Source organism: Chlamydotis macqueenii, chromosome W, assembly GCF_036417535.1.
Source record: "Chlamydotis macqueenii isolate bChlMac1 chromosome W, bChlMac1.mat, whole genome shotgun sequence".
Classification (NCBI taxonomy): Eukaryota; Metazoa; Chordata; class Aves; order Otidiformes; family Otididae; genus Chlamydotis; species Chlamydotis macqueenii.
The window spans coordinates 39,851,125-39,878,416 of NC_141592.1; the positions used below are offsets into that span (position 1 = coordinate 39,851,125).

The 27,292-nt window shown below is 43.1% G+C and overlaps 1 protein-coding gene across 4 annotated transcripts in view; it reads left to right on the forward strand.

The window, feature by feature from the left end:
- The window catches only part of LOC147596691 (mitogen-activated protein kinase kinase kinase 1-like), an 87,999-nt gene that overhangs the window by 42,807 nt on the left and 17,900 nt on the right, over positions 1–27,292 (forward strand). For 3 of the 4 annotated variants that reach the window (XM_086769717.1, XM_086769718.1, XM_086769719.1), the window contains 5 exons: positions 6,439–6,589; positions 9,169–9,375; positions 22,862–23,062; positions 23,961–24,077; positions 24,621–24,766. In XM_086769717.1, coding sequence (XP_086625843.1) covers positions 6,439–6,589; positions 9,169–9,375; positions 22,862–23,062; positions 23,961–24,077; positions 24,621–24,766 — 822 coding nt within the window. Of the gene's footprint in view, positions 1–1,053; positions 1,072–6,438; positions 6,590–9,168; positions 9,376–22,861; positions 23,063–23,960; positions 24,078–24,620; positions 24,767–27,292 lie in introns of all 4 variants that reach the window. The other variant, XM_086769720.1, reaches the window with a different exon arrangement.

Sequence of the window (27,292 nt, forward strand, 5' to 3'; positions counted from 1 at the left end):
ATGCGGGAGGAAAGGGAAAAAGGGATTAAACGGAACCTGCCTCGTGTGGGTAAAAATCAGTGTGCTTTCTGTAAGAATTTTGGTCACTGGAAGAGGGAATGCCCAAAGAATAAGAAAGGGGGCCAAAGGGCTCACACAGGAAGAACAATAGCCCACCTAGGGAAAGACTGACGGGAACCTGGGGGATCTACCCTAGCGGATCCACTGGTTATAATTAAGCTAGGGGAAAAACAAGAAAAAGTAGAATTCTTAATAGATACAGGGGCAACATACTCTGTTTTGAATCAAGCCTTGATGCCCCTAGGGAATGATTATGTTATGGTAAAAGGGGTGACCGGCCAAAGTGAAAAGACATATTTTTGTAAGCCTCTAAAATACAAATTGGGAAAACAATGGGGCATCCACAAGTTTTTATATATGCCCAACTCCCCAAAAGCACTTTTGGGAAGAGATTTGTTGGAACAATTGGGAGCAAAGATTATATTTGAAAAAGGAGAAATTACTCTGGAGGTAAAAGATCAGCAATACGTTCAAATATTGAGTCTAACCTTAACCAGTCTTCCCTCAGAAGGAAAAATTAATGAGGAAATCCTAAATCAAGTGTACCCGGGGGTATGGGCTACCGACGTACCGGGAAGAGCGAAAAATGCTCCACCGGTCAAAATTAAAGTTAAGAAAGACCAACAACCGGTAAGAATGAAACAATATCCCTTAAAGCAAGAAGATAGAGAAGGAATCCAGCCGGTGATAGAAAAATTTCTACAATTAGGACTATTAAAGGAGTGTGAGTCTGAATTCAATACCCCTATATTACCTGTTCAGAAACCTGATGGGTCATATAGGGTGGTCCAAGACTTACGGGTGGTGAATAAGATAACTGAAGACCTCTACCCCGTAGTGGCAAACCCATATACCCTGCTGACTGCGTTAACACCTGATCTAATTTGGTTTACTGTCTTAGATTTGAAGGATGTTTTCTTTTGCCTCCCTCTCCACGAAGCCAGTCAAAAATTGTTTGCAATCGAATGGGAAAACCCTAAAAGTGGTCGGAAGACCCAGCTCACTTGGACGGTGTTGCCGCAAGGATTCAAGAATAGTCCTACCATTTTTGGCAATCAGCTTGCGAAAGACCTAGAATCCTGGCAAACCCCATCTGAGAAAGGAAAATTGTTGCAGTATGTGGATGATATCCTGATCGCCACCAGGACAGAGGAAGACTGTATGGCATGGACGGTGAGTCTGTTAAACTTCTTAGGACTCCAAGGATACCGGGTGTCCAAGAAGAAGGCCCAGGTAATGCAACGTAAAGTGAATTATTTGGGCTATGAAATTAGTGCGGGGCAGAGAACTTTGGGGCAGGCCCGCAAAGAGGCGATATGCCAAACTCAGATAGAATCAGGGCCTTTGCCCATGAACACCTCCGCACAGAAGGCAGAAATAATTGCCCTAACCCGAGCCCTGGAGTTGGCCCAGGGCAAAACTGTGAACATTTACACGGACTCAAAATATGCCTTCGGAGTTGTGCACACACATGGAGCAATTTGGAAAGAAAGAGGCTTATTGAACTCCCAAGGGAAAAATATCAAACATGCAGAAGAAATTCTGAAGCTACTAGAAGCTGTCCAGCTCCCTGAGAAAGTGGCAATTATGCATATTAAGGCACACCAGAAAGTGAGCTCAGATTTGGAAAAAGGGAATGAGCTGGCGGACAGAGAGGCAAAACAAGTGGCCAAAACAAAGCTGAAAATAGAAGGGGCTCTAATTCCTGATAGGCAAATCTCTCTAGAAGGTAAGCCAGAATATACCAAAGAAGATCAGAAACTTATTATAGACTTAGAAGGGTCATATAATGAAGAGGGGTGGGCTTATACCCCACAGGGAAGACTAATTATTCCCTCCTGTTTACTGTGGCACTTGATACGGGAGGAACATAGAAAAAGGCATTGGGGAACAGAGGCTCTGTATAAACATTTGATAAGGGAAATTGTGGCTAGAAACTTATATACCACAGTGAGACAGGTGACTCAACAGTGTGACCTTTGCCTCCAGACTAATCCAAAAAATACTCCCAAACCAGAAATGGGCCAGATCGGGAAGGGCAATGGGCCTGGACAACAATGGCAGGTTGATTTTACAGAACTTCCAAGAAAAGGGGGGTACCGATATTTGCTGGTATTAACTGACACCTTTTCAGGTTGGCCAGAAGCGTTCCCAACTAGGACAGCCAAGGCTCGGGAGGTAACTAAAGTATTGGTACAAGAGATAATACCACGTTTTGGGGTTCCGGCAACCATATCCTCTGACAGAGGACCACATTTTGTCTCAAAAATAGTACAACAAATCAGCCACCATTTAGGTATAGATTGGCAACTTCATACCCCGTATCGCCCTCAGTCGAGTGGCCAAGTGGAGAAAATGAACCACTTAATCAAACAGCCAATTGTGAAATTGGGACAAGAAGCAAACCTGACATGGCCTCAGTCTCTCCCTTTAGCCCTTTTGCGTATACGAACAAGACCAAGGGCGAGGGAAGGACTGAGCCCCTTTGAAATTTTGTATGGACGACCCTATGGAATACAAAAAGGGATATCTATGCAAATTGGGGACGAAATTATGACTTCCTACATGGTGGCATTGAGCAAACAGCTCAATAAAATTAGAAAGCATGTAATTGGGACCCGGGGAAGAGGTCTAGATGAACCTGTACATGATATACAACCTGGAGATTATGTATATGTAAAGTCTCTTGCAGAAAAAACCCTGGAACCACAGTGGGAAGGACCGTACCAGGTACTCCTCACCTCCTTCACAGCAATCAAGATCAGAGAACAGAGTGCCTGGATACACCACACTAGGGTAAAAAGAGCACCGAAGTCTACAAGGAGGGTCACACAAGTACAGCCTCAAAAACTTATATTATCACGACGCTAGTCGTTATCCTGACAAGTAAAGTCGGGGCATGGGAAAGTAACACTTTTCTGCAGCTCCATGAAAAAGTTGCTAAAGTCATGAATTGGTCTGACTGTTGGTTATGCTCGCATCTGCCGAAAAACATGGGGAGTGGACACCCTGTAACGGCCATGGTCTTCCCAAAAGGTCTCAAGGCTTTCCTAGGCATGTCTCCCGAGGCGTATGCAGAGATAAAACAGGAAGATCTTAATTGGCAGATAAATTTATGGGACGAAACCCAAGGTGTACCGTGCATTCAAGAGTGCAATTTAAAAACTGCCGCGCCACTTGCGGGGGAAAATAGCGCTGATCCAAGGTGTAAGGGGAAGACATTCGTAGGACAATATCCCAATTGTACCAACTATCTTCCGTGGGCAGGAGCTAAATACTTATGGACAAAAGACCAAGTCCACATGAATAAAAAAATCAAACGGATGGGATTCCCTGCCCCACGTGGTTGGTACTGGATTTGTGGACATACAGGATATAAAATCCTACCATATAATTGGGCTGGTCGATGTACTGTAGGGATCATAATACGGTTACACGGAACCTGACCTACCTTAACACACCAAAATTCTTACACACACACACGAGACTTTTTTGGCAGAGGTGTGGTAACAACCCCCTGATAGACAAGCCCACTGGCTTTCATAGTTTTATACAATGGTTTATTCCATGGTTGGGAGTGAGTGAGTTAGAAAAGGCTTTAGTAAATATTTCTGCTACTATGGAAAGTCTCGGTACTGCAACAGGGGATGCGATTCAAGCCCTCCAAGAGGAGACTTCTTCCCTGAAAAAAAAATGGTCCTCCAGAATAGGCTGGGTTTGGATATGTTGTTTGCCCAGCAAGGGGGATTATGTACTGCTATAGGTGAACATTGTTGTACATATGTAAACCAGGAGAAAAGGATAGAGAAAGACTTATCTAAAATCTGGGAACAAACTAAAAGTTTTCATGAAATAACCAGGGACAACATTTCCTGGGGGTTTGACTTATGGGAAAAGTTAACCTCTTGGCTACCAAATTTAACATGGCTGAAACAACTATTTTTTGTAACAATTATAATTATACCTTTGTTCATAATCCTTTTTATAACAGTTCGGTGTGGCTTCTGGTGTTTCCAGAGCACAGGAAATTCCTATAGTAATTGGAAGAAAAACCAATTACAACAGAGGCTTGAGTCTAACCAATACTTTGAGAAAGTGCAAAATAAATAAACATTGTGCCAGAATTAGGTATAGTAAAAGAATTTACTAATTCTCTAGAAAAGGGGGGAATGAGAAGAGGGGCTAAGGAAACTTTAATAGATATGGCATTTATTGATTATTGCTGTGCATGCTAATACAAATAGCGCTTGATGCTTTGCTGACTAGCTATTGTAAAAACTACCCGAGGGGGGGAAGTCTTGTATTCCCCAACCGAGGGGCCTTGCTTTGTGCTTTGAACTCTTTATCTGAAGTGAGAAGTCCTGCACCTCCCGCACAAGGACAGTCCTGATAAGAACCAAGGGGCCTCCTTCAGGAGCCAGCTAAAACTGGCCAAATGACCTCTTGGAACTAATTGTAATACCTAAATGACTTCTTGGAACTAATTGTAATATCTAAATGACCTCTTGGAACTAATTTTAATACGGAGCGGGGATAGCTCATGCATATGTATAGGCGTGTTTTTTTTAACTTCATGCATATGTAACACTTGGTTGTATAAAATTCAAAGTGAATTGCCGTGCCAGGCACGCACGGTTTTGGCGGGACTACCCCCCCCCCCCCCCCCCCCCCCGTGCTGCCCGGCGCCGAATAAACATACCTACTTTACAATCTCACAGATTGTGGAGTCTGCTTTCCGCACATCACTGCTGTAATATCTTTGTTTTTCACAAATAATCACTAGTTCTTTGTCTCTTTCTAGAAAGCAGTAGTATGAAATTCAGTGTTGGGACAAAAATAACTTGTCACTTGTATTAGTTTTGAAGTTAGGCAAGCATTAATGTTTAACCTCTGAAAAAAACATTCATTCTTAGGTGGATTGTTTTTCTATTTATAAACATTTAAGTCTTTAATTGCTGGACACAGTCCTGAGTGTCTAAATTTGGTTGTTAACAGTAGGTTTAGATGTTGCTTGAAAGCAAATGAATTTTGTTTACAGTATCCATCTGCTTATTATGTTTCAGCACTGAACAGGAAGAGTTATTTCCTGTCTCAGAATACTTTGTTTCCTTTTTATTTACAATGAGAGAAAAAAATAACATGACTACTCCTGACCAGTGAAAACTTCTTCTCATTTCTCTAAGTAGGGATTTGTGATTAATGAACTTTAGTAATATATTGCTGATAGGCATTGTAATTTTGACATCTTATTGCACTGAATGTTGTAGGGAATATATTGTATGTTATCATACAGTACATAAGTGTAGTTTGAACTGCATAGCTAAATCTTTTATAAGTTAAAGACTGCATGCATGAAAGCAACACATGTAAATATGCAACTGCTTCTCATTGTAACTAAATTATTATATAGCCTTATCTTCTACCTTAAGATGTGACTTTATTTTTGAAGCAAAATTTTATTTTGAGAGTTGGCTTATTCAAACTTGCTTATTTTTAAAGACTACTAACTTTGAGAAGATGGAAGGGGATCATGTACTGCTGCTTAAGAATGTGTTTTAGCAGATAGTTCAACAGAATCAGGAAATCTTCCAGACTGTTCGTATTTGGTTTTTTCAGTGTCTGACAGTATTTCTTGCTGCTTTATAGTTGCCAGCAATCACAGGCAACTACTTTGCTGTAGGTCAAAAAAGCACAAGCCCAAATGGATTATACTTTCATTTTACAGATATGAACTTGCTGTGAGATTTCCTATGATTATAGCTGACTTGAAGTGCTTTTGAGTCAACAATCACTCAAAAAGCAATTCTCAAGGACACTAGCCTTACTTTCATTATTTCTGTCTAGTTTAAACATACTATGTATTAGTTTACAAGTCCTCTTTTTTTGAGGAAGAGTTCATGTATAGGAAGAGGCACTAGTTTCATGCTTGTGCATCCTATGAAGATGGAAACTTTTCACCATTAATTTATATTCATTTTGTAAACTGTTTTAAAATAGAGATTGCAAGCTTTGAATTGCCAATGCATGCATGAACCATCACAACACTTCTAAAACTTCTGGTGAATTATGTGACATACAGGGTAATTTTTGTATTGGTTCAATATTTGCCAAGATATTCCTCTTTACTGGGTGCCCAATGTTACAAGCAATACACACATTTTAAAGAAATACCCCTTAAAACAGGTATGCTGTGAACTGCAGACTAGCAAATTAGTCGTAACTCTTGAAAGACTTTCTGCAGTCAGTTGGAAGTAATGTTTTAGCTACATTGTAAGGAGAGGGAGAACAGGATGGCACAAAGCTTAAAATGCTATAGCATTATACCTTAACTAAAAATAATTTTATCTATTACTATAATATTTTTTTTCTTTGCTGTAGTTGTGACATGGAGAATAGAGAAACCCTCAAGGGGTTGCAGAAGACAGATGACCGCCCAGAAGAGCGTATGATCAGGGAGAAACTCAAGGCAACATGTATGCCAATCTGGAAGCATGAATGGCTGGAAAGAAGAAGCAGAAGAGGCCCTGTGGTAAGTGGCATGGAAGTAAGGGCAATATCTGTGACAACTATTACAAGTAAAAATCCCTTAAATTTCTTTCTTTTAGAAACCTCTTTATTGTTTGCAGACTCTTAATTGTGATCCTCTTGTTCACTTTTTTTAATGAACTGTTTAAGTTTCCTGTTTAACAGGAAATTGTGGGCTTACTTTCTGAAGTGAATACATTTATTAAGCTTTTTTTTTTTTTTTTTTTTAAAAAATGTTGCTGATTGTAGTATGAAATACTGCTGTGGCAACACTGCCCTCTAATGTCAACAGCAAAAGTAGATCTTGTTCATTATATAAAAACTTACATTCGAGTGTAAAACTGCAGTGTAGTGCTTTGTACTCCCTTCATTCTTTAGGGTTTCATAACTTCGCATTTCCTTAGTTTGAAAAAGTTAAATTAAAGTTTTCTATACATTTAACGTGTGTGGATATTTTTTGCTAGATTAATATACAAACTGCAAGCTTACTAGAACCAGAAAAAACAAATCTGAGTAATTACTTCACATAAGTCTCAACTCTGCTAAAATTTGTATGCCAGAGTATTCTTATTAGTCTTTTTTGGGGTAATGCTTTTGTATAAATGGCTTGTAAGTAATTTTAAGAAATTTCAGACAGATCAAACTGGAAACTTATTAAACGCAATTATGATTCTAACACTAGCCTATTCAGTATAATGCTGGTTCATTAATAGCAACTAGTGTTATGTATAAATGTAGTTGCATTGGTTGATGTGACTCCTGTGTAACACTTGATGGGAGTGCTAATTTAAAGCTAAGATCATCTGATGCAGTAAACAAGTGTTTGGGGGCAGCTTTTCTAGAACAGAAATAAGGATTATGCTGGTAACTTTCTGTCATAAGAACATTGAAAATACTTAAGTGCACAAAAAAGCAATACCTTGAATAACACAAAACAACTCTTAATTGAAAAAACTTTTAAATGCATCTTGGTTACTGTATAGTTTTAAATTATGATTCTCAGCTCACTTCCCTTGAGGCTTCTGATTTTTTTTAATACAACCTTTGATGCTCCAGATTCTCAATTACTACCATTTTACATTTAAACTTTTTCAAGCACTAGCAACTGATAACTGTAACTTGTCCATAGGCACACATGAATTTGCATTCTGACCTTCTTGGAAAGAAAAAAAAAACATTACAGTAATCAGTGGGAAGAAAAAAAAGCCTGCATTGCTTTTCATACTCTTCCTTTATCCTGCTCATTTTCATAATCAGATAGCGATATACTTTAAAACAACAACAAAGGTTTCTGAAAAGTTCAGGTTTGCAAGAAGTATGCATTCAATATGGTGACTTCTTAAAGTAAAACAAGCAGTGCTTGGATTAAGGCCGTAAATGCAAGTCTTTCCTCTCTTGGACAGTGCCTAACTGCTAAGCTACAACCTCCTCATTGTCCTCTTCTCCCTGTAGCCTGCTGAAACTGAAATGCATTTCTGGATAGTGAACAGCTTCAACTGGATGAGTTAAATGCTTCAGTTTAAAATAGCATTTGACCTTGTAGATGCAGTACAAATCATCAGGTAGAAAGGCACTGAGGCTGGATGTCTCTTCCTTTTCCTACCCTGAGCAGGGAAAGCCCCTTCCATTTTTTTGCCTAAATCGAAGACCTGCAACTTTCTAGGAGAGGTCTGTTCCGTTAATCTGAAGTGTTACTTGGAGCTTCTTTCTGGCTTTGAGTCAAGCCTCTAAGACATGGAAAAACGTAGAACTAAAATTGATTCTGCCTGCTATGACTGCTTTTCATTCGATTCCATGGGGCCTTACTCTTCTCGTGCATTATGTAGGTCTGAGGGGCAGGCAGCTGAAAAGTTGTCTTGAAATATTCCATATTTCAATGTCAAAATTCAGCATTTATGCAACAAAGCACTGTATTAGAAGTGTATGTGCTCACTCTTCTTGAGCATGTGTCTATTCAGGTAGTGCAACACTGTGCACAGTGATTAGCTCAGATACCAAACGCAGTGTAGCTGTTCTACTTGTATTGCAGGCAGAAAAAAACTGTTTGTGGTTCTTAGGGCACAGCACACCTTAATTTTGCTGTATTGCCTCCAGGTTTAAAGTAATTTTACTTTATAGCAAGCATTCATATTGTGCTGTAGAAATAGCAATCCTAGTATTTATCAACTGGTACTTACTGTATGTAACAGATGGATCCAAGGTTATAGATGTTAAATAAGCAGAAAATGCCTCTAGGGGGAAAAAATATTTTGTCTCCTACTATCCAAATGGGAGAATTGCTGTCCTCTGAGATACCATGAATGACAATTACAGAAGCACTTAGAGAATCAAATCGGTTGCTGCCACAACTCTAACATAAGTGGTGCAAATGGACAGGAAAAAAGGTTCCTGCTTGTGTTGCGTGTAGATTAACAAGATAACCTCTATTAGATGTTAATATTGGAACCTGAGGAATATGCAAACTTCGGATGTCTAATGGCTTAATTATTATAATACTAGCAAAATAAGTTTTGATTAATTTGTTTTTGCTTTGATGTGAAATGATCAATTCATAATCCTAACACGTGGTTTAATTCCTGCAAGGTGGTAAAACCTATCCCTGGGAAAGGAGATGGATCAGAAATGAACAAACTCTCTCTAGAGCCTCAGACTGAAGGACAAGGCACTGCTGCTTCACCTACACAGAAAGGAAGACGTAGTCCTTCTCCTAGTACCTGCTCTTCATTATCCTCTAGGACAGTTAAGTCTGAATCACCATGTGTTAGAAGAAAAAGGGTATCTCCAGTGCCTGTAAGTTGCAAGTCGTGATGTAATTTTTAATTTGGCTATATTCTGCAATCTTAGAGAGACAATTGGTATCTAATCCTTCCTGTGTAGGCGAGATGCTGATATAAAGGGGTTATAACAGGGTATCAGTTGAGATATCAGATCAGATATATGCAGAGCATATCTCACGTTACACTTTTTATGTGTGGAATTTTGTTCTCTGCTCTTAGGTGTGTGTGCTTGTGGTGGTTTAGCCCTCGTTACCACACAGTTTCTCACTCACCCTCCCCCTACCCAGCAGGACAGGGGAGAGAAATTGGGAAGAAAGGAAAACTCGTGGGTTGAGATAAAAACAGTTTACTAAAATACTAAAAACTACAAAAATAACAGAATATAAGGATATCAATATATACAAAATGAACAATGTACAATTTCTCACCACCCGATGTCTGAATGACTGACACAGCCCGAGCAACAGTCACGGAAACGACACCAAGCAGCAAGCAAAAGCGAGGGGGAAGAGCGAGCCAGCAAGGTAGAGGGAACAATGCCAGCAAGCAAGAGAGATCGAAAGAAGATGGATGCCAAGGATGCATGCCAGAATGGATGCTCAAATGGATGCCCCCTCCCATGGGCAACCCCCACTTATATACTGAGCATGATGTTTATGGCATGGAATACTCTCTTTGGTCAGTTTGGGTCAATTATTCTGTCTTTCTCCCAGCTTCCTGCATCTGCATGTTAATGAGACTCCCTTAATCTCATTAACAACAACTCTTATCATTAGAGTGGTTTTTATCAACATTCTTCACACATAAAATCCAAAACACACCAGCTACTGAGAGGAAAATTAACTCCATCCCTGCCGAAACCAGGACAGTGCTGCTCTTAATTTAGTCTTGCTTTCAATTTTTATTTGTAGGAAATAAATTAAGAAATATAGGTACTCAATTTTGAAGACATGTATGTTCTCTTAGCTTGATTTGCATGAAGAGGTGCCAGGAGTGTTTTAGTTTTGGTTTTGGTGGGGTTTTTTGGTTTCCCCCCTCCCCCCCCCCTTACCTCTGCCCCCCCCCCCCCATAGTTTTCCATATCAGTTCTCCAGGCAGGTGTATTCCCTTGGGGATAGGATTGTTGACTGGATTAAGATTACTGCAGAAAAGTGTTAATGGTATGCTATTTCTGACTCTCTGCTCAAGAACTGATTGTTATGTACAGATTAGGGAAGATTTAGGTATGTGCATTGTTAGAAGACAAATGTCTACTATTACATTTGAGAAGATCTGGAATAGAATGTTTTGGGCAATAGTAACTGGCTTCATTAAAGATGATCAAGACTATAAGGCCTCCCTCAAGGGGGCCTACAAGAAAGATGGGGAAAGGCTGTTCCGTAGGGCCTGTTGCGATAGGACAAGGAGTAATGGTTTTAAAATAGAGGGGGGTAGATTTAGATTAGATATTAGGAAAAAATTTTTTACAATGAGGGTTGTAGAACACTGGAACAGGTTGCCCAGAGAGGTGGTGGAAGCCCCATCCCTGGAAACATTCAAAGCCAGGCTGGATGAGGCTCTGAGCAACCTGATCTAGTCAGGGATGTCCCTGCTCCCTGCAGGGGGGTTGAACTAGATGACCTTTGAAGGTCCCTTCCAACTCTAACCATTCTATGATTCTATAACGTTTTGAGCAATAGTATGTAACAGGTTTGTTATAAAAATGCTCATCCACAGTTAAGCTTCAGTTGGCTTGCCTACAACTTCACAGTGCAATTACAGTAAGAATGTCCTGGTTTCGGCAGGGATGGAGTTAATTTTCCTCTCTGTTATGATTTTATTTGGGGGGGGGGGGGGGGGGGGGGGCTATGGTGGTAGCTTCTGCTAGAAGTTGCTCCCCTTTGTCCAATGGACTCGGCCAGGCCTAGGGCGGACCCACTGCTGGCCAGGGCCAAGCCAAGTGGTGGCAGAATGTTCTGTGATAATGCCTCTGCCATAATGTATTTAAAAAGGGAGGGGAAAAAAAAAAAAAAAAAAAAAAACAAAGAGAAGAGAAGATGTGAAGAAGCTGAGCGGGGCAGAGAGCCTTGTGGGCCTTGCAGCCCTCACCCTCTGGCCTCCTGGCAGGTGGCTGACAGGACCCGACTCAGCCTGGCCCGGCTGCAAGAAGTGGAGAGGAGATGAGATGTGAAGAGAACCTGAGAGGCGTCTGTCTGCCTGCTGTGAAGAATTTCTTGTGAGAGGAATGGTTGCAGACGCCAAGGTTAGTGAAGAAGGAGGGGGAGGAGTAATGCTGCTCCTGGCAGAGATATCCTGTACCCCATGCCAGCCTTCGAAACACCATCCTGGGCCTTGAGAAGCAAGTTCTCTGGCGAAATGGCACCCCAAAAAGAATAGAGTCAGACAACAGGATTCATTTCTGAAACAACCTCATAGACACCTGGGCCAAAGAGCATGGCACTGAGTGGGTATATCACATCCCCTATCATGCACCAGCCTCTGGAGAAATTGAACGGTACAATGGACTGCTGAAAACTACACTGAGAGCAATGGGTGGTGGGACCTTCAAAAATTGGGATAAACATTTAGCAAAAGCCACTTGACTAGTCAACACTCGGGGATCCACCAATCGAGCTGGCCCTGCCCAATCAGAACTTTTAGTTTAGAATGGGATAAAGTGCCTGTGGTGCATGTAAGGAATATGTTGGGGAAGACAGTCTGGGTTATTCCTCCCCTGGGGAAAGGCAAACCCATGCATGGGATGGCTTTTGCTCAAGGACCTGGATGCACTTGTTGGGTGATGCGGGAGGATGGGGAAGTCCGATGTGTACCTCAAGGAGATCTGATTTTAGGTGAAAATAGCCAATAATTTGAACTGTATGATGTTAATTGCTATGCAATACTGTATGTCATCATTTCTATAGTTTTTATGTATTATGTCAAAGGTATTGCAGCAACAAGGTTGTGCTAAGGCACATGGAGAGCAAGGAGGTGGTTGGTGACAGCCAACATGGCTTCACCAAGGGCAGATTGTGCTTGACCAATTTGGTGGCCTTCTATGACGGGGTGACGGCATCGGTGGACAAGGGACGAGCAACAGACATCATCTACCTGGACTTGTGCAAAGCTTTTGACGCTGTCCCGCACGACATCCTTCTCTAAACTAGAGAGACATGGGTTTGATGGACAGACCACTCGGTGGATAAAGAATTGGCTGGATGGCCGCACTCAGAGAGTGGTGGTTAACAGTTGAATGTCCATGTGGAGACCGGTCACGAGTGGCGTCCCTCAGGGGTCCGTGCTGGGCCCGGCCCTGTTCAACATCTTTGTCGGCGACATGGACAGTGGGATAGAGTGCACCCTCAGCAAGTTTGCCAATGACACCAAGTTGTGTGGTGCCGTCAACACGCTGGAGGGGAAGGGATGCCATCCAGAGGGACCTTGACAGGCTGGAGAGGTGGGCCCGTGCCAACCTCATGAAGTTCAACCAGGCCAAGTGCAAGGTCCTGCACCTGGGTCATGGCAATCCCAGGCACAAATACAGGCTGGGTGGGGAATGGATTGAGAGCAGCCCTGAGGAGAAGGACTTGGGAGTGCTGGTGGATAAGAAGCTTAACATGAGCAGGCAATGCGCCCTTGCAGCCCAGAAGGCCAACAGCATCCTGGGTTGCATCAAGAGAAGCATGGCCAGCAGGTCGAGGGAGGTGATTCTCCCCCTCTACTCTGCCCTGGTGAGACCCCACCTGGAGTACTGTGTCCAGTTCTGGAGCCCCCAACACAAGAAGGACATGGACCAGTTGGAGAAGGTCCAGAGGAGGGCCACAAAGATGATAAAAGGGCTGGAGCACCTCTCTTATGAGGCCAGGCTGAGAGAGTTGGGGCTGTTCAGCCTGGAGAAGAGGAGGCTCCAGGGAGACCTGATAGCGGTCTTCCAGTACCTCAAGGGGGCCTACAAGAAAGATGGGGAGAGGCTGTTCACTAGGGCCTGTTGCAATAGGACAAGGAGTAATGGTTTTAAAATAGAGGGGGTTAGATTCAGATTGGATATTAGGAAAAATTTTTTTACTATGAGTGTTTTAGAACACGGGAACAGGTTGCCCGGAGAGGTGGTGGAAGCCCCATCCCTGGAAACATTCAAGGCCAGGTTGGATGAGGCTCTGAGCAACCTGATCTAGTCAGGGATGTCCCTGTTCCTTGTAGGGGGGTTGGACTAGATGACCTTTGAAGGTCCCTTCCAACCCTAGCCATTCTATGATTCTATGAACAATCACCCAGATCAGTTAAGAATGAAGTTTGATGAAACTAAGCAGTGATGGAACCAGAACTGGCACCCAACAACTTCCTCGAAATCAATAGCTTCTGTCGTAGTTCAGCCCCAACGGGGACCAGACTACGCAGTCTCTCTCTCACTCCCCCCACTCTCCGAGAGAATAGGAGGAGATTTGACAAACAAAAGAAAACCAGGGAAAAAAAAAAACCAAACACGCGGGTTGAGATTGAACAAAAAGTAAATTTAACAGTAATGACAGAAGAAAACAAAACAGTGATGGAACACAAATACAGTATAATAGCTCACAACAGATCTCTACATCCAGTCTCTTCCAACTAGGAGGGCCTCCCTTCAGCACCCTCCTCACTTATATACTGAGCATGATGTCAGATGGGATGGAATAGCCCTTTGGCTAATTTAGGTAAATTAACCCCAGCTGTTAGCTAATTAGTTAACTATCCCAGCCATAGGGGCTACCAGCTTCAGTTCTCCACCCAGCTCAGGTAAATATTAACTCTATCCTGGCCAGAACCAGGACATTATCCACCCCTTATTCCATACCATCTACATCATGCCCAGATCCTACACTTTCCAATTAATCATCAACTTTTTCTTCCTTTTATCTACTTGTATGCAGACACACAGATGTAACTCTCTTAGTCCATGGTCCATCCTTTCAAAAGGTCTGTTGAGTTTATCCAGTCCATAACTTTGGGCTCCATCTGTCATAACAGGCTCTCAGCATAGGACAGATGACACAGTGTTTCCTCAGGTAGTCTGTCTGGTGCAAGTGACTTAGCAAGTTCATAGTCCGGAGACTGAAGATCTGTTGGCAGGTGCTAGTAGCAAGAGCCAGTTCTGGTTGCATCACTGCTGCAATTTTTCCTATTTTATTAAAGTTCATTCTTTGTTGGTATAAACGATTTTACTATAATACTTTTGACACAACATAAGTCTCTCAGGGCGTGGAGCAGGAAGAAGCAAGGAGGGACACATAATAGCTAGATAATGACATACAGTACTGTATAGTAACCGACAGCAAGCACTTCAAATTATTGGCTCTTTTCACCTAAAATTAGATCTCCTTGAGGTACACATCGGACTTTCCCATCCTCCTGCATTACCCACCAAGTACACCCAGGTCCTTGAGCAAAAGCAATCCCATGCATGGGTTTGCCTTTGCCCAAGGGAGAAATGACCCAGACTGTCTTCCCCAGTATATTCCTTACATGCACCACAGGGACTTTATCCCCTTCTACAGTATGTAGAAGTTCAGATTGGGCAGGGCCAGCTCGATTGGTGGACCCCCGAGTGGTGACTAGCCAAGTGGCTTTTGCTAAATGTTTATCCCAATTTTTGAAGGTTCCACCACCCATTGCTTTCAGAGTTGTTTTCAGCAGCCCATTGTACCTTTCAATTTTTCCAGAGGCTGGTGCGTGATAGGGGATGTGGTATACCCACTCGATGCCATGCTCTCTGGCCCAGGTATCTATGAGATTGTTTCGGAAGTGGGTACCATTGTCTGATTCAATTCTTTCTGGAGTGCCATGTCACCATAAGACTTGTTTCTCAAGGCCCAGGATGGTGTTTCGGGCAGTGGCATGGGGTACAGGATATGTTTCCAGCCATCCAGTGGTTGCTTCCACCATTGTAAGTACATAGCGCTTGCCTCGGCGAGTTTGTGGGAGTGTAATGTAATCAATTTGCCAGGCCTCTCCATATTTATACTTCAGCCATCGTCCTCCATACCACAGAGGCTTTAACCGCTTGGCTTGTTTGATTGCAGCACATATTTCACATTCAAGGATAACCTGTGCAATAGTGTCCATGTTTAAATCCACCCCTCGATCACGAGCCCATTTGTATGTTGCATCTCTCCCCTGATGGCCTGAGGTATCATGGGCCCACCGAGCTAAAAATAGTTCACCCTTATGCTGCCAGTCCAGATCCACCTGAGCCACTTCAATTTTAGCAGCTTGATCCACTTGCTGGTTGTTTTGATGTTCTTCAGTGGCCCGACTATTGGGTACGTGGGCATCTACGTGACGTACTTTTACAACCAGATGCTCTAACCGGGCAGCAATATCTTGCCACAGAGTGGCAGCCCAGATAGGTTTGCCCCGACGCTGCCAGTTGCTCTGCTTCCATTGCTTTAACCATCCCCACAGAGCGTTTGCCACCATCCATGAGTCAGTGTAGAGATAGAGCACAGGCCATTTTTCCCATTCAGCAATGTTTAAAGCCAGCTGGATGGCCTTCACCTCCGCAAACTGACTTGATTCACCTTGGCCTTCAGCAGCTTCTGCAACTCGTCGTGTAGGACTCCACACAGCAGCTTTCCACTTCCGATGTTTTCCTACAATACGACAGGACCCATCAGTAAATAGGGCATACCGCTTCTCATTTTCTGGGAGGTTGTTATATGGTGGGGCCTCTTCAGCACGCGTTACCTCTTCCTCTGGTGGCTTTCCAAAATCTTTGCCTTCTGGCCAGTCTGTAATTACTTCTAATATGCCTGGGCGATTGGGGTTTCCTATTCGGGCCCGCTGTGTAAGTAGTGCAACCCACTTGCTCCATGTAGCATCCGTTGCATGATGCGCAGAGGGGACCCTTCCTTTGAACATCCAGCCCAGCACTGGCAGTCGGGGTGCCAGGATGAGCTGTGCTTCAGTACCAATCACTTCTGAAGCAGCTCGAACTCCTTCGTATGCCGACAGGATTTCTTTTTCGGTTGGAGTATAGCAGGCCTCAGATCCTTTACATCCCCGGCTCCAAAACCCAAGGGGTCGACCTCGAGTTTCCCCTGGTGCTTTCTGCCAGAGACTCCAGGTAGGGCCATTCTCCCCAGCTGCAGAGTAGAGCACATTTCTTACCTCTTGCCCTGTCCGGACTGGCCCGAGAGCCACCGCGTGAACAATTTCTTGTTTAATTTGTTCAAAAGCCTGCTGTTGTTCAGGGCCCCATTTAAAATCATTCTTCTTTCGGGTGACTTTATACAGAGGGCTTACAATCATACTATAATTTGGAATATGCATCCTCCAGAAACCCACAACGCCCAGGAAAGCTTGCGTTTCCTTTTTGTCAGTCGGTGCAGCCATAGCTGTTATTTTGTTGACTATATCTATTGGAATCTGACAATGCCCATCTTGCCATTTTATCCCCAAAAACTGTATCTCTCTTGCAGGTCCTTTCACCTTACATCGTTTTATGGCAAGCCCAGCTTTCAGGAGGATTTTAATTATTTTCTCCCCTTTTTGAAAAGCTTCTGCTGCTGTGTTGCCCCATACGATGATGTCATCAATGTACTGCAGGTGCTCTGGAGAGCCACCCTTTTCCAGTGCAGTCTGGATCAGCCCATGGCAGATGGTGGGGCTGTGTTTCCACCCCTGGGGCAGTCGATTCCAAGTGTACTGGACGCCCCTCCAAGTGAAAGCAAACTGCGGCCTGCATTCTGGTGCCAATGGGATTGAAAAGAACGCGTTGGCAATATCAGTGGTGGCATACCACTTGGCTGCCTTGGATTCCAGTTCATACTGAAGTTCTAACATGTCTGGCACAGCAGCACTGAGTGGTGGTGTTACCTCATTCAGGCCACGATAGTCCACTCTCCACTTGATTTTCTCACTGGCCATTCGGGACTATTAAAAGGTGAGTGGGACTTGCTGATCACTCCCTGGCTCTCCAGCTGATGAATCAGCTTATGGATGGGGATCAGGGAGTCTCGGTTGGTGCGATACTGCCGCCGGTGCACAGTTGTGGTAGCAATTGGCACCTGTTGTTCTTCAACCTTCAGCAACCCCACAACAGAAGGGTCCTCTGACAGACCAGGCAAGGTGGACAACTGTATAATTTCCTCCATCTCTAAAGCACCTACACCAAAAGCCCACTGGTACCCTTTTGGGTCCTTGAAATATCCCCTTCTGAGGTAATCTATACCAAGAATGCATGGAGCATCTGGGCCAGTCACTATGGGGTGCTTTTGCCACTCATTCCCTGTCAGGCTCACTTCAGCCTCCAATACAGATAGCTGTTGGGATTCCCCTGTCACTCCAGAAATACAAATGGGTTCTGCCCCTTTATAGCTTGATGGCATCAAGGTACATTGTGCACCAGTATCCACTAGAGCTTTATACTCTTGTGGGTCTGACGTGCCAGGCCATTTAATCCACACAGTCCAATAAACTCTGTTATCCCTCTCCTCCACCTGGCTGGAGACAGGGCCTCTCTAGTCCTGGCCACAGTATTCATTATTCATTTCTTTTAAATATGCATGAAAGGTCCCTTCAAGAGGGTCAGAACTAAAGCTATTCCTTCTACGCTCCCTATTGGAGACTGGTGCAACAATTTTCCGGGGAGAACTTCTATTTGCAATGGTTTTTCCACGCAACTCACGTACCCGCGCCTCTAGGGCAGAGGTAGGCTTCCCATCCCACTCCCTCATGTCCTCTCCTTGGTCACGCAAGGTAAACCACAGGGTACCTCGCCGCGTAAACCATCTCTCTTGAGCAGGGAAACGTTTACTCCTAATAGCTGAAATATTGGCCCGTACCGGTGGGGAATGGGACATATCTGCTTTGAATTGCTGGAACTCCTGGGATAGTTTCTCCACAGCCGAGACACAGGCCCGGAGGGAGGAAGACAGGCTTTCCTCGTACTGCCGGAGTCGGCCAGCCAGTTCATCCACTGTTTCTTCCTCTCCATCTTTCCAGATCATAACTGCCAATGAGTTGGCATATGATGATGGTGCACTTCGAACAAACTTCCGCCACATTTGTCGTGTGCACCTGACTTCATCTGGATCCTTAGGTAACTGATCATTGTCCAGGTCATCATAAATAATCTCCAGCACAGCTAATTCCCTCAGGTACTGGATACCCTTCTCCATGGTAGCCCACTTGCCTGGGTGACACATTATATCCTCCTTGAAAGGATACCTCTCCTTCACACCTGACAGGAGTCCCCTCCAGAGGCTGAGGGCTTGTGTCCCTTTTCCAACTGCTTTGTCAATGCTTGCTTCTCTAGAAATGGATCCCAGTTGCCTAGCTTCTCTGCCTTCTAATTCCAAGCTATTGGCCCCATTATCCCAGCACCGCAGCAGCCAGCTGATAATGTGCTCCCCAGGATGACGGCTAAAATCTTTTCGCATGTCTCGCAGCTCGCTCAGGGATAGAAATCTGGTGCTCACTGTCTCCTTTAGGAGTTCTTCCCCTGAGGAAGAGCCTGCCTGCCGAGTTCTTCCTAGGCATGTAGCAAATAAACCTTCCTCTTCTTCCTCCTGCTCTGTCCTAAAAGGGGCTTCTTCTTCCCTCACTAAACGAGCTGACTTCCGCTTCCAAGTCTTCTTGGATACAGGGGCAACTGAAACTAGCACAGGTTCACCCTCTGATTCAGCTGCAATGCCTGTTGCTGGGGTTTGAGTACCTACATTGCAGGTCAGTTTGTTCTCCCTCACACCATGCCACGTATTAGTATCTTGCCTTAGGGTAAATCTCAGGAGGAAATTCCCAAGAAGTGGGTTTGCAGCTCTAGACAAGACTTGGCACACATTCAAAATACATAACAACAACATCATAGTGGCTTGAATATCCCCCAGATCTTCAAAGTTCTCAAAAAGTGGCTTAACTACCCTGGAAGTGAAAGAATTCGGGAAGCTGTCCACACAGGAATACCAATTTATCTCTAAGGCCATTGATGTCACCATGTCATAGATGTATATGGCATAGTATAACAGAAGGATAATTCTCATCATTTTCCCTGAGGTGATAAACACCACCACTGGGAACACATAGTACATATAGGAGCGTAGACAATACAACAACATAACCAACCACTGCAACATCATGACCAATAACTGACAACCAATACAACAAGCACGTACAAACAAATTTGTTTCAAGCAAAAAAAAAAAGAAAAAAAAAGTCAGATCTGTTATTATCTCAACCCTTCGAGCCCCACGTTGGGCGCCAAAATAACTGTCGTAGTTCAGCCCCAACGGGGACCAGACTACGCAGTCTCTCTCTCACTCCCCCCACTCTCCAAGAGAATAGGAGGAGATTTGACAAACAAAAGAAAACCAGGGAAAAAAAAAAACCAAACACGCGGGTTGAGATTGAACAAAAAGTAAATTTAACAGTAATGACAGAAGAAAACAAAACAGTGATGGAACACAAATACAGTATAATAGCTCACAACAGATCTCTACATCCAGTCTCTTCCAACTAGGAGGGCCTCCCTTCAGCACCCTCCTCACTTATATACTGAGCATGATGTCAGATGGGATGGAATAGCCCTTTGGCTAATTTAGGTAAATTAACCCCAGCTGTTAGCTAATTAGTTAACTATCCCAGCCATAGGGGCTACCAGCTTCAGTTCTCCACCCAGCTCAGGTAAATATTAACTCTATCCTGGCCAGAACCAGGACAGCTTCACATTGCAGATTGTAGATATGATAAACTAGCCATGCCAGGTGTACCAACTGTGAGCTCCAGATGTAGCATGCAACAACCACACGCTACATACCATCTGTCCTGCCCTGTGAGATTGTTAAGAAAGATGGAGCCCAAAGTCATGACTAAATGAATTCAAGACATTTTGGAGGGAGGGCCTGTAGACTGAAAGAATATCTGTTTGTATATATCAAAGCATGACATAGCTGGTGTGGAATAAGGGGTGGATATTGTCCTGGGTTTTTGCAGGGATTGAGTTAATTTTCCTCTCAGTAGCCGGTGTGTTTTGGATTTTATGTGAGAAGAATGTTGATAAACACCCTGATGATATGAGTTCCTAGGTTTTGCTAATGTGCAGATGCAGGAAGCTGGGCGGGATACAGCCAGAATAATTGACCAAACTGGCCAAAGAGAGTATTCCATGCCATAAATATCACGCTCAGTACTTAAGTGGGAGGGTGAGCTGGTGAGCTGCCTCTTTTTTTCATAGAATCATAGAATGGTTAGGGTTGGAAGGGGACCTTCAAAGGTCATCTCGTCCAACCCCCCTGCAAGGAGCAGGGACATCTCCAACCAGGTAAGGTTGCTCAGAGCCCTGTCCAATCTGGCCTTGAATGTTTACAGGAATGGGGCATCCACCACCTCTCTGGGCAACCTGTTCCAGTGTTCTACAACCCTCAGTGTAAAAAATTTTTTCCTGATATCTAATCTAAACCTACCTTCATCCATTTTGAAACCATTACTCCTTGTCCTGTCACAACAGGTCCTGCTGAAGAGTTTCTCCCCGTCTTTCTTATAAGCCCCACTTAAGTACTGGAAGGTTGCTATCAGGTCTCCCTGGAGCCTCCTCTTCTCCAGGCTGAACAGCCCCAACTCTCTCAGCCTGGCCTCATAGGAGAGGTGCTCCAGCCCTTTTATCGTCTTTGTGGCCCTCTTCTGGACCTTCTCCAACTGGTCCATGTCCTTCTGATGTTGGGGGCTCCAGAGGTGGATGCAGTACTCTATTTGGGATCTCACCAGAGCAGAGTAGAGGGGCAGAATCCCCTCCCTCGATCTGCTGGCCACGCTTCTCTTGATGCAGCCCAGGATGCAGTTGGCCTTCTGGGCCGCAAGGGCACGTTGCTGTCTCCTGTTGAGCTTCTCATTCACCATCACTCCCAAGTCCCTCTCCTCAGGGCTGCTCTCGATCCATTCTCCACCCAGCCTGTATTTGTGCCTGGGATTGCCATGACCCAGGTGCAGGACCTTGCACTTGGCCTGGTTGAACTCCATGAGGTTGGCACAGGCCCACCTCTCCAGCCTGTCAAGGTCCCTCTGGATGGCATTTCTCCCCCTCCAGTGTGTCGATGGCACCACACAACTTGGTGTCATCGGCCAACTTGCTGAGGGTGCACTCTATCCCACTGTCCATGTCGCCGACAAAGATGTTGAACAGGGCCAGGCCCAACATGGATCCCTGAGGAATGCTACTTGTCACTGGTCTCCACTTGGACATGGAGCCGTTGACCACCACTCTCTGAGTGTGGCCATCCAGCCAATTCTTTATCCACCGAGTGGTCCGTCCATCAAACCCATGTCTCTCCAGTTTAGAGAGAAGGATGTCGTGTGGGACATTGTCAAAAGCTTTGCACAAGTCCAGGTAGATGATGTCAGTTGCTTGTCCCTTGTCCACCGATGCCGTCACCCCGTCATAGAAGGCCACCAAATTGGTCAGGCACGATCTGCCCTTGGTGAAGCTATGTTGGCTGTCACCAACCACCTCCTTGCTCTCCATGTGCCTTAGCATGGTTTTCCAGGAGAATCTGCTCCATGACCTTCCCAGGCACAGAGGTGAGGCTGACTGGCCTGTAGTTCCCTGGATCTTCCTTGTTCCTCTTGTTCCCTGTTTTGCTCTCTTGCTGTTTGGAATCATTCCAGGATGGTTTACAGTTGAGTTTGTTTTGTTGTTTTTTTTTTCCGTGATTGCTGCTTGGGACAGGCTGTATCAGTCATCGGGTTGTCACGTGGTGAGAAATTGTGCACCATTCTTTGGTCTTGTTTGTTTGGGTTTTTTTTTTTTTTAATTATTATTATTCTTAGGTGGGGTTTTTTTTTGTGTTAGTATTATTATCATTATTACACATGTGATTTATTATGTTTTCTTTTGCTATTCTAGTAAACTGCCTTTATCTCAACCCACAAGTTTTCTTTTCTTCCCAGTTCTCTTCCCTGTCCCCTGGGGAGGGGGAGGGTGATTGAGTAGCTGTGTGGTACCCCTTTGCTATCTGTAGCTAAACCACGACAAAGAATAAGATCTAAGTGCTTTTATTATCCCATTGCTCTCTAAACAAGGTTTCTAAAATGAATTAAAATATGTACTGTTATTCCTCTGAACTAGGGACAAAAGAAATTTAAATGTAAACCCCACAGACACGCACATCCCCCCAGTTTCACCTTTGATCTGTTTTTACTCAATTGTTTTTCTTTTTATCTGTTTTCCTCCTCTTTGGAAATCTTTGAAATTTGTTAAACTTCTATTCTTCATTGACCATATATTCCCTTCTGTAAACTGTAGTTATAGGATTTCTTCATTTATGAAATATATTAGCATTATAACCTTTGCTACATAAATTTTGACTGCAACTCTCTTCTGCCCTTGAGTTCTGGGCACGGAACAAAATTAATAATTTTAAATTCATATAGTCTAAGCAGGTTATAGTTTCTTCAGACTTTGAGGGCTCTCTTATTCTGTGTCATTTTGGCAAAAAATATACATAGTTAAACTTGTTGTCTTGGGAATGCTCATGATGGAACTGCTTATGTAGTTTCAGAGTGGACGAATAACGCCACCTCGACGAGCCCCATCTCCAGATGGCTCCTCTCCATACAGCCCTGAGGAAACAAATCGTCGTGTCAACAAAGTTATGCGAGCCAGGCTGTACCTTCTGCAGCAGATAGGACCTAACTCTTTTTTAATTGGAGGAGATAGCCCTGATAATAAATACAGAGTGTTTATTGGGCCTCAGGTAGAGAACATTTTTGTGTTGTCTGTAACTTTTATTAATTTATAGTTAATCTTTGAAAACTGTACAAAACCAAATTAGATCAACTTAGTCACCAACCCTCGCTAATGGTTCTATAAAGTAATGTTTAAAGGATGTAATCTGTGCTCATGTAATATAATAATCAACTTGTATTTTTGTCAAATACGCATCAAGTATTAGTTTTGTCTCGAGTTTATCTTTTTTTAAAAAAAAACCTCTGGGAAGTAATTACTAATGTTCTATATATTTCTCATTTCTGGAAGCGGCTCCTAATTATTTATCTTGAGTTTTCTTGCCTATAATTTGTCTACTTAATTTTCCTAGTTTCTCACTCTGAAACATTGTTTTTCCTCTAGTCATGGGATATATAAATAACAAGCACAACGCAATTCCTTTATTGGGTATTAATTAAATTATCACACCATAGTGAGATTCTTTTCAGAGACTTGCATAGTACTACTGTGATGCTGCCTTGGGGAACATTTAGGTTTTTGAATAAACAGAAGCATCTCATTTAAGTTTGCTGTCATGTTATGGGTATGTGATTATATGCATAAATTCCTTCTAGTATGAAGTGTAGCAAGAGCTTCAGCTGATTTAAAAAAAAAAAAAAAAAAGGAGGGGAAAAAAGTTAAGAGAACCCATGTTCTAATTGTCTGCTTTTCCATAGGTATCCCTGAATAATGTTTTGGGGATACATATTTTCTGTAAGGTCACGTAAGGAGATATTTATGCTTATATATGAAATATTTTACTTGAACTACTTTTTATTTTTTTAAGTGTGGAGGCAGGGAGAGACTAGTATATGTCTCCATGATGCACTTAATGATCTGTGTAACTATCAATTCAGTAGAGCCCTAGCATATACTTTTCTTTGCAGACTTGTAGCTGTGGCCGTGGGACGTTTTGTATTCATCTGCTGTTTGTTATGTTGCGAGTCTTCCAGCTTGAACCCTCAGACCCAATGCTCTGGAGAAAGACACTGAAGAACTTTGAGGTAATAGAATTCTAATAGATCTAATGGCAGATCTAAAATACACTTCAGGTAAAAGTCTTTAGAGTATTATCTTAAAAATGCGGAGAACTGCTGCGTTTCAAAGCAACAAGAATATATGTTTTTAATTATATCTTTAATTTGGGTTCAAGAGCTCTGCAAGTATAAAAAAAAAATCTGCAAATAGAAGAGACAACTAAAAGAATTACTAGACCTGTAGTTTAGTGAGTGATTCAGATCTTGGATTTTCTACTCAAATATTTATATCTGTCTTACTGATTAGCTGAAAGGTAAATGGAACCAGGATCTTCAGAAATAATGGTGTATATATTTAAAGCTATTATTTTAAATAAGCAAATAGGTTTTTGTTGTAAAGTTTCTTGTGGTCTATTTATTAGTAAGACTTCTGAAATTTCTGATACTGCTAATGCATTATTGTGAAGGTGAATAATCTTTCTTAGCAGTAGTTAAGCTTCAGTAATATTACCCTCAAATACAAGCTGTTGATAGCATAAATATGATTGTTGCTATTTTTTCTGATGTTAGGTTGAGAGTTTGTTCCAGAAATATCACAGTAGGCGTAGCTCAAGGATCAAAGCTCCATCTCGTAACGCTATCCAGAAGTTTGTCTCGCGCATGTCAAACTCTCATACATTGTCATCTAGTACTTCTACATCTAGTTCAGAAAACAGGTTAGTATTTTTCTAAAGGAATTAAAACTTTATTCTGTATTTCTTTCTAGTTTTTGAGGTTTAGAATCGCCTACATCCTTTTTGTTCAAACCTGCTTTCATTTCAAGCCATGTTAAGTCTCTGTATTTGAAAACAATCAAGAGTCAAGTATACATTAGTCACAATCATACTGAGTGGGCATATTTGCTTTATACCTTCTTTTTGTAAAATGTTAAGTAGAGTTGTGAAAAGAATTATTTTTTTTTCTTTTTTTATCTATGAAGCCCCTGCCCCCTTTGTTTATTTGTGTGCATTTGTTCAAATACAGCACTTGTGCAAATGTTGACAAATGAAGAAACAGGATTTCTTCCCCCACCTTGTCCTAATACTTTTGTGCTACTTTGGAGAAATGCTTGTGTCTGTGACAGTATACTGAAAAAATTCTGGGTAAATGTACTGTGTTTGTGTAAACATATATACTAAATATAATTTTAATATACATTTATATATATTCAAGTAAGCATATATTTTAAAAAACACAATACAAAATTAATGGTTAAACTATTTTAAGGGAGTTACTAATACCATATTAAAAGATGCCTTATTTATCAATTTTAAGTGATGTTTGATTCTTTGACAGATTTCTTCTGACTTCTACTTGAGTGCTTTTGCTTGCTGTTTTCCTTTACTTTGAAAATATATTGGTTAACTTCTTAAACAAGTGATTTGTGCATGCATTAGTGGACTGAGTGAACTAGACATCCTCTAGAGATATCAAAACACAGAAGGCAACCAAAACTGAGGCTTTTTTTTTTTGTGTAAAGAGAAACTTAGAGTACCTTTGTGGGGTAACGTTAGCAGGGCTGCATGTACACAGGAGGGGCGGTCCGCGGTGATTCGTGCGCTAGGCGCAGATAAGTCCATGAGCGCAGGGGGCAGGTGTGGTCGTGTGGGTGGTGGGCACGGATAGATCCATGGGCGCAGGGGGCGGGTGCGTTCCCGTTGGTACCGGTTGTACGGGTATTTAACCCTGTGTTGCGCAGCATTAAATTGAAGGCTTGGCTTGACGGTATCTGTGTGATGCTCTGGTTTCCCCCAGGGCAGGGCTCCAGCGCGTGCAGGGTAGGTTAGCTGGCAAGAGAGCCGGCAACCTTGATATGTTACTTTGTGTTAATAAGCATATAGTATAGATTAATATATTCAGACAGGTTTATAATTTTGATATACGGATTATGACCTTAATTTCCCATAGTCTTTTAATTATTTTTTCAAATTTTCAAATTATTTCACTGTAAATAAATTACATAAGTAGTTCCAGAGTATATTATGTATTTAACTGGTTGGTTTATTTGGCAAGTGTCATAGTTTAGCCCCAATCGGGACCACACTATGCAGTCTCTCTCTCACTACCCCCCACCCTTCGAAAGAATAAGGGGAGATAATATAAGAAAAAAGGCTCGAGGTTTGAGATAAGGACAGGGAGAGATCCCTAAAGTTACCGTTATGGGCAAAACAGACTCGACCTGGGGAAAACTATTTGTTTATTACTACAAACAGCAGGATAATGAGACAGAGAACAAGATAACCTCCCCCCACCCTTCCCTCTTCCCAGGCTTAACATTATCTCTACCTCCTTCCTCCCTTCATGAGCGACACAAGGGGGAAGAGGGAATAGGGGTGTGGTGGTTTAGCCTGAGTCACCACAGTTTCTCACTCACCCTCCCCAGCAGGATGGGGGAGAGAAATTGGGAAGAAAGGAGAACTTGTGGGTTGAGATGAAGACAGTTTACTAAAATAACAAGGGAAAACTATAATAATAACAGAATATAAGGATACTAAAGTATACAAAATGAACAGTGCACGATTTCTCACCACCCGATGTCCCAATGACCGATACAGCCCGTCCCGAGCAGCGATCACGGAAACAAAACTGAGCAGCAAGCAAAGGAGTGAAAGGGAGCCAGTGAGGGAGAGGGAACAATGCCAGCGAGCAAGAGAAAGAGACAAGATGGGAAAATGGATGCCACCCTCCATGGACAACCCCCACTTATATACTGAGCACGACGTTTATGGAATGGAATACTCTTTGGCCAGTTTGGGTCAATTATTCTGTCTATCTTTCTCCCAGCTTCCTGCACCTGCACATTAGTGAGACTTGGAAACCCAGACAGTGTCCTTGGTCTCATTAACAACAACTCATATTGTCAGAGTGTGTTTATCAACATTCTTCACATAGGAAATCCAAACCACACCAGCTACAGAGAGGAAAATTAACTCCATCCCTGCTGAAACCAGGATAGGGGGTTATGGTCAGCTCATCCCCCCTCCTTGGGGGAAGAAGTCCTCGTATTCCTCCCCTGCTCCAGCATGGGGTCCCACCCATGGGCTGCAGTCCTTCATGAACTGCTCTGGCGTGGGTCCTTTTTCCAAGGGGTGCAGTCCCTCCAGAAAGACTGCCCCAGCGGGCCCTCTACAGGCCACAGCCTCCTTCAGGCATCTGCCTGCCCCAGAGTGGGGTCCTCCACGGGCTGCAGGTGGATCCTCTGC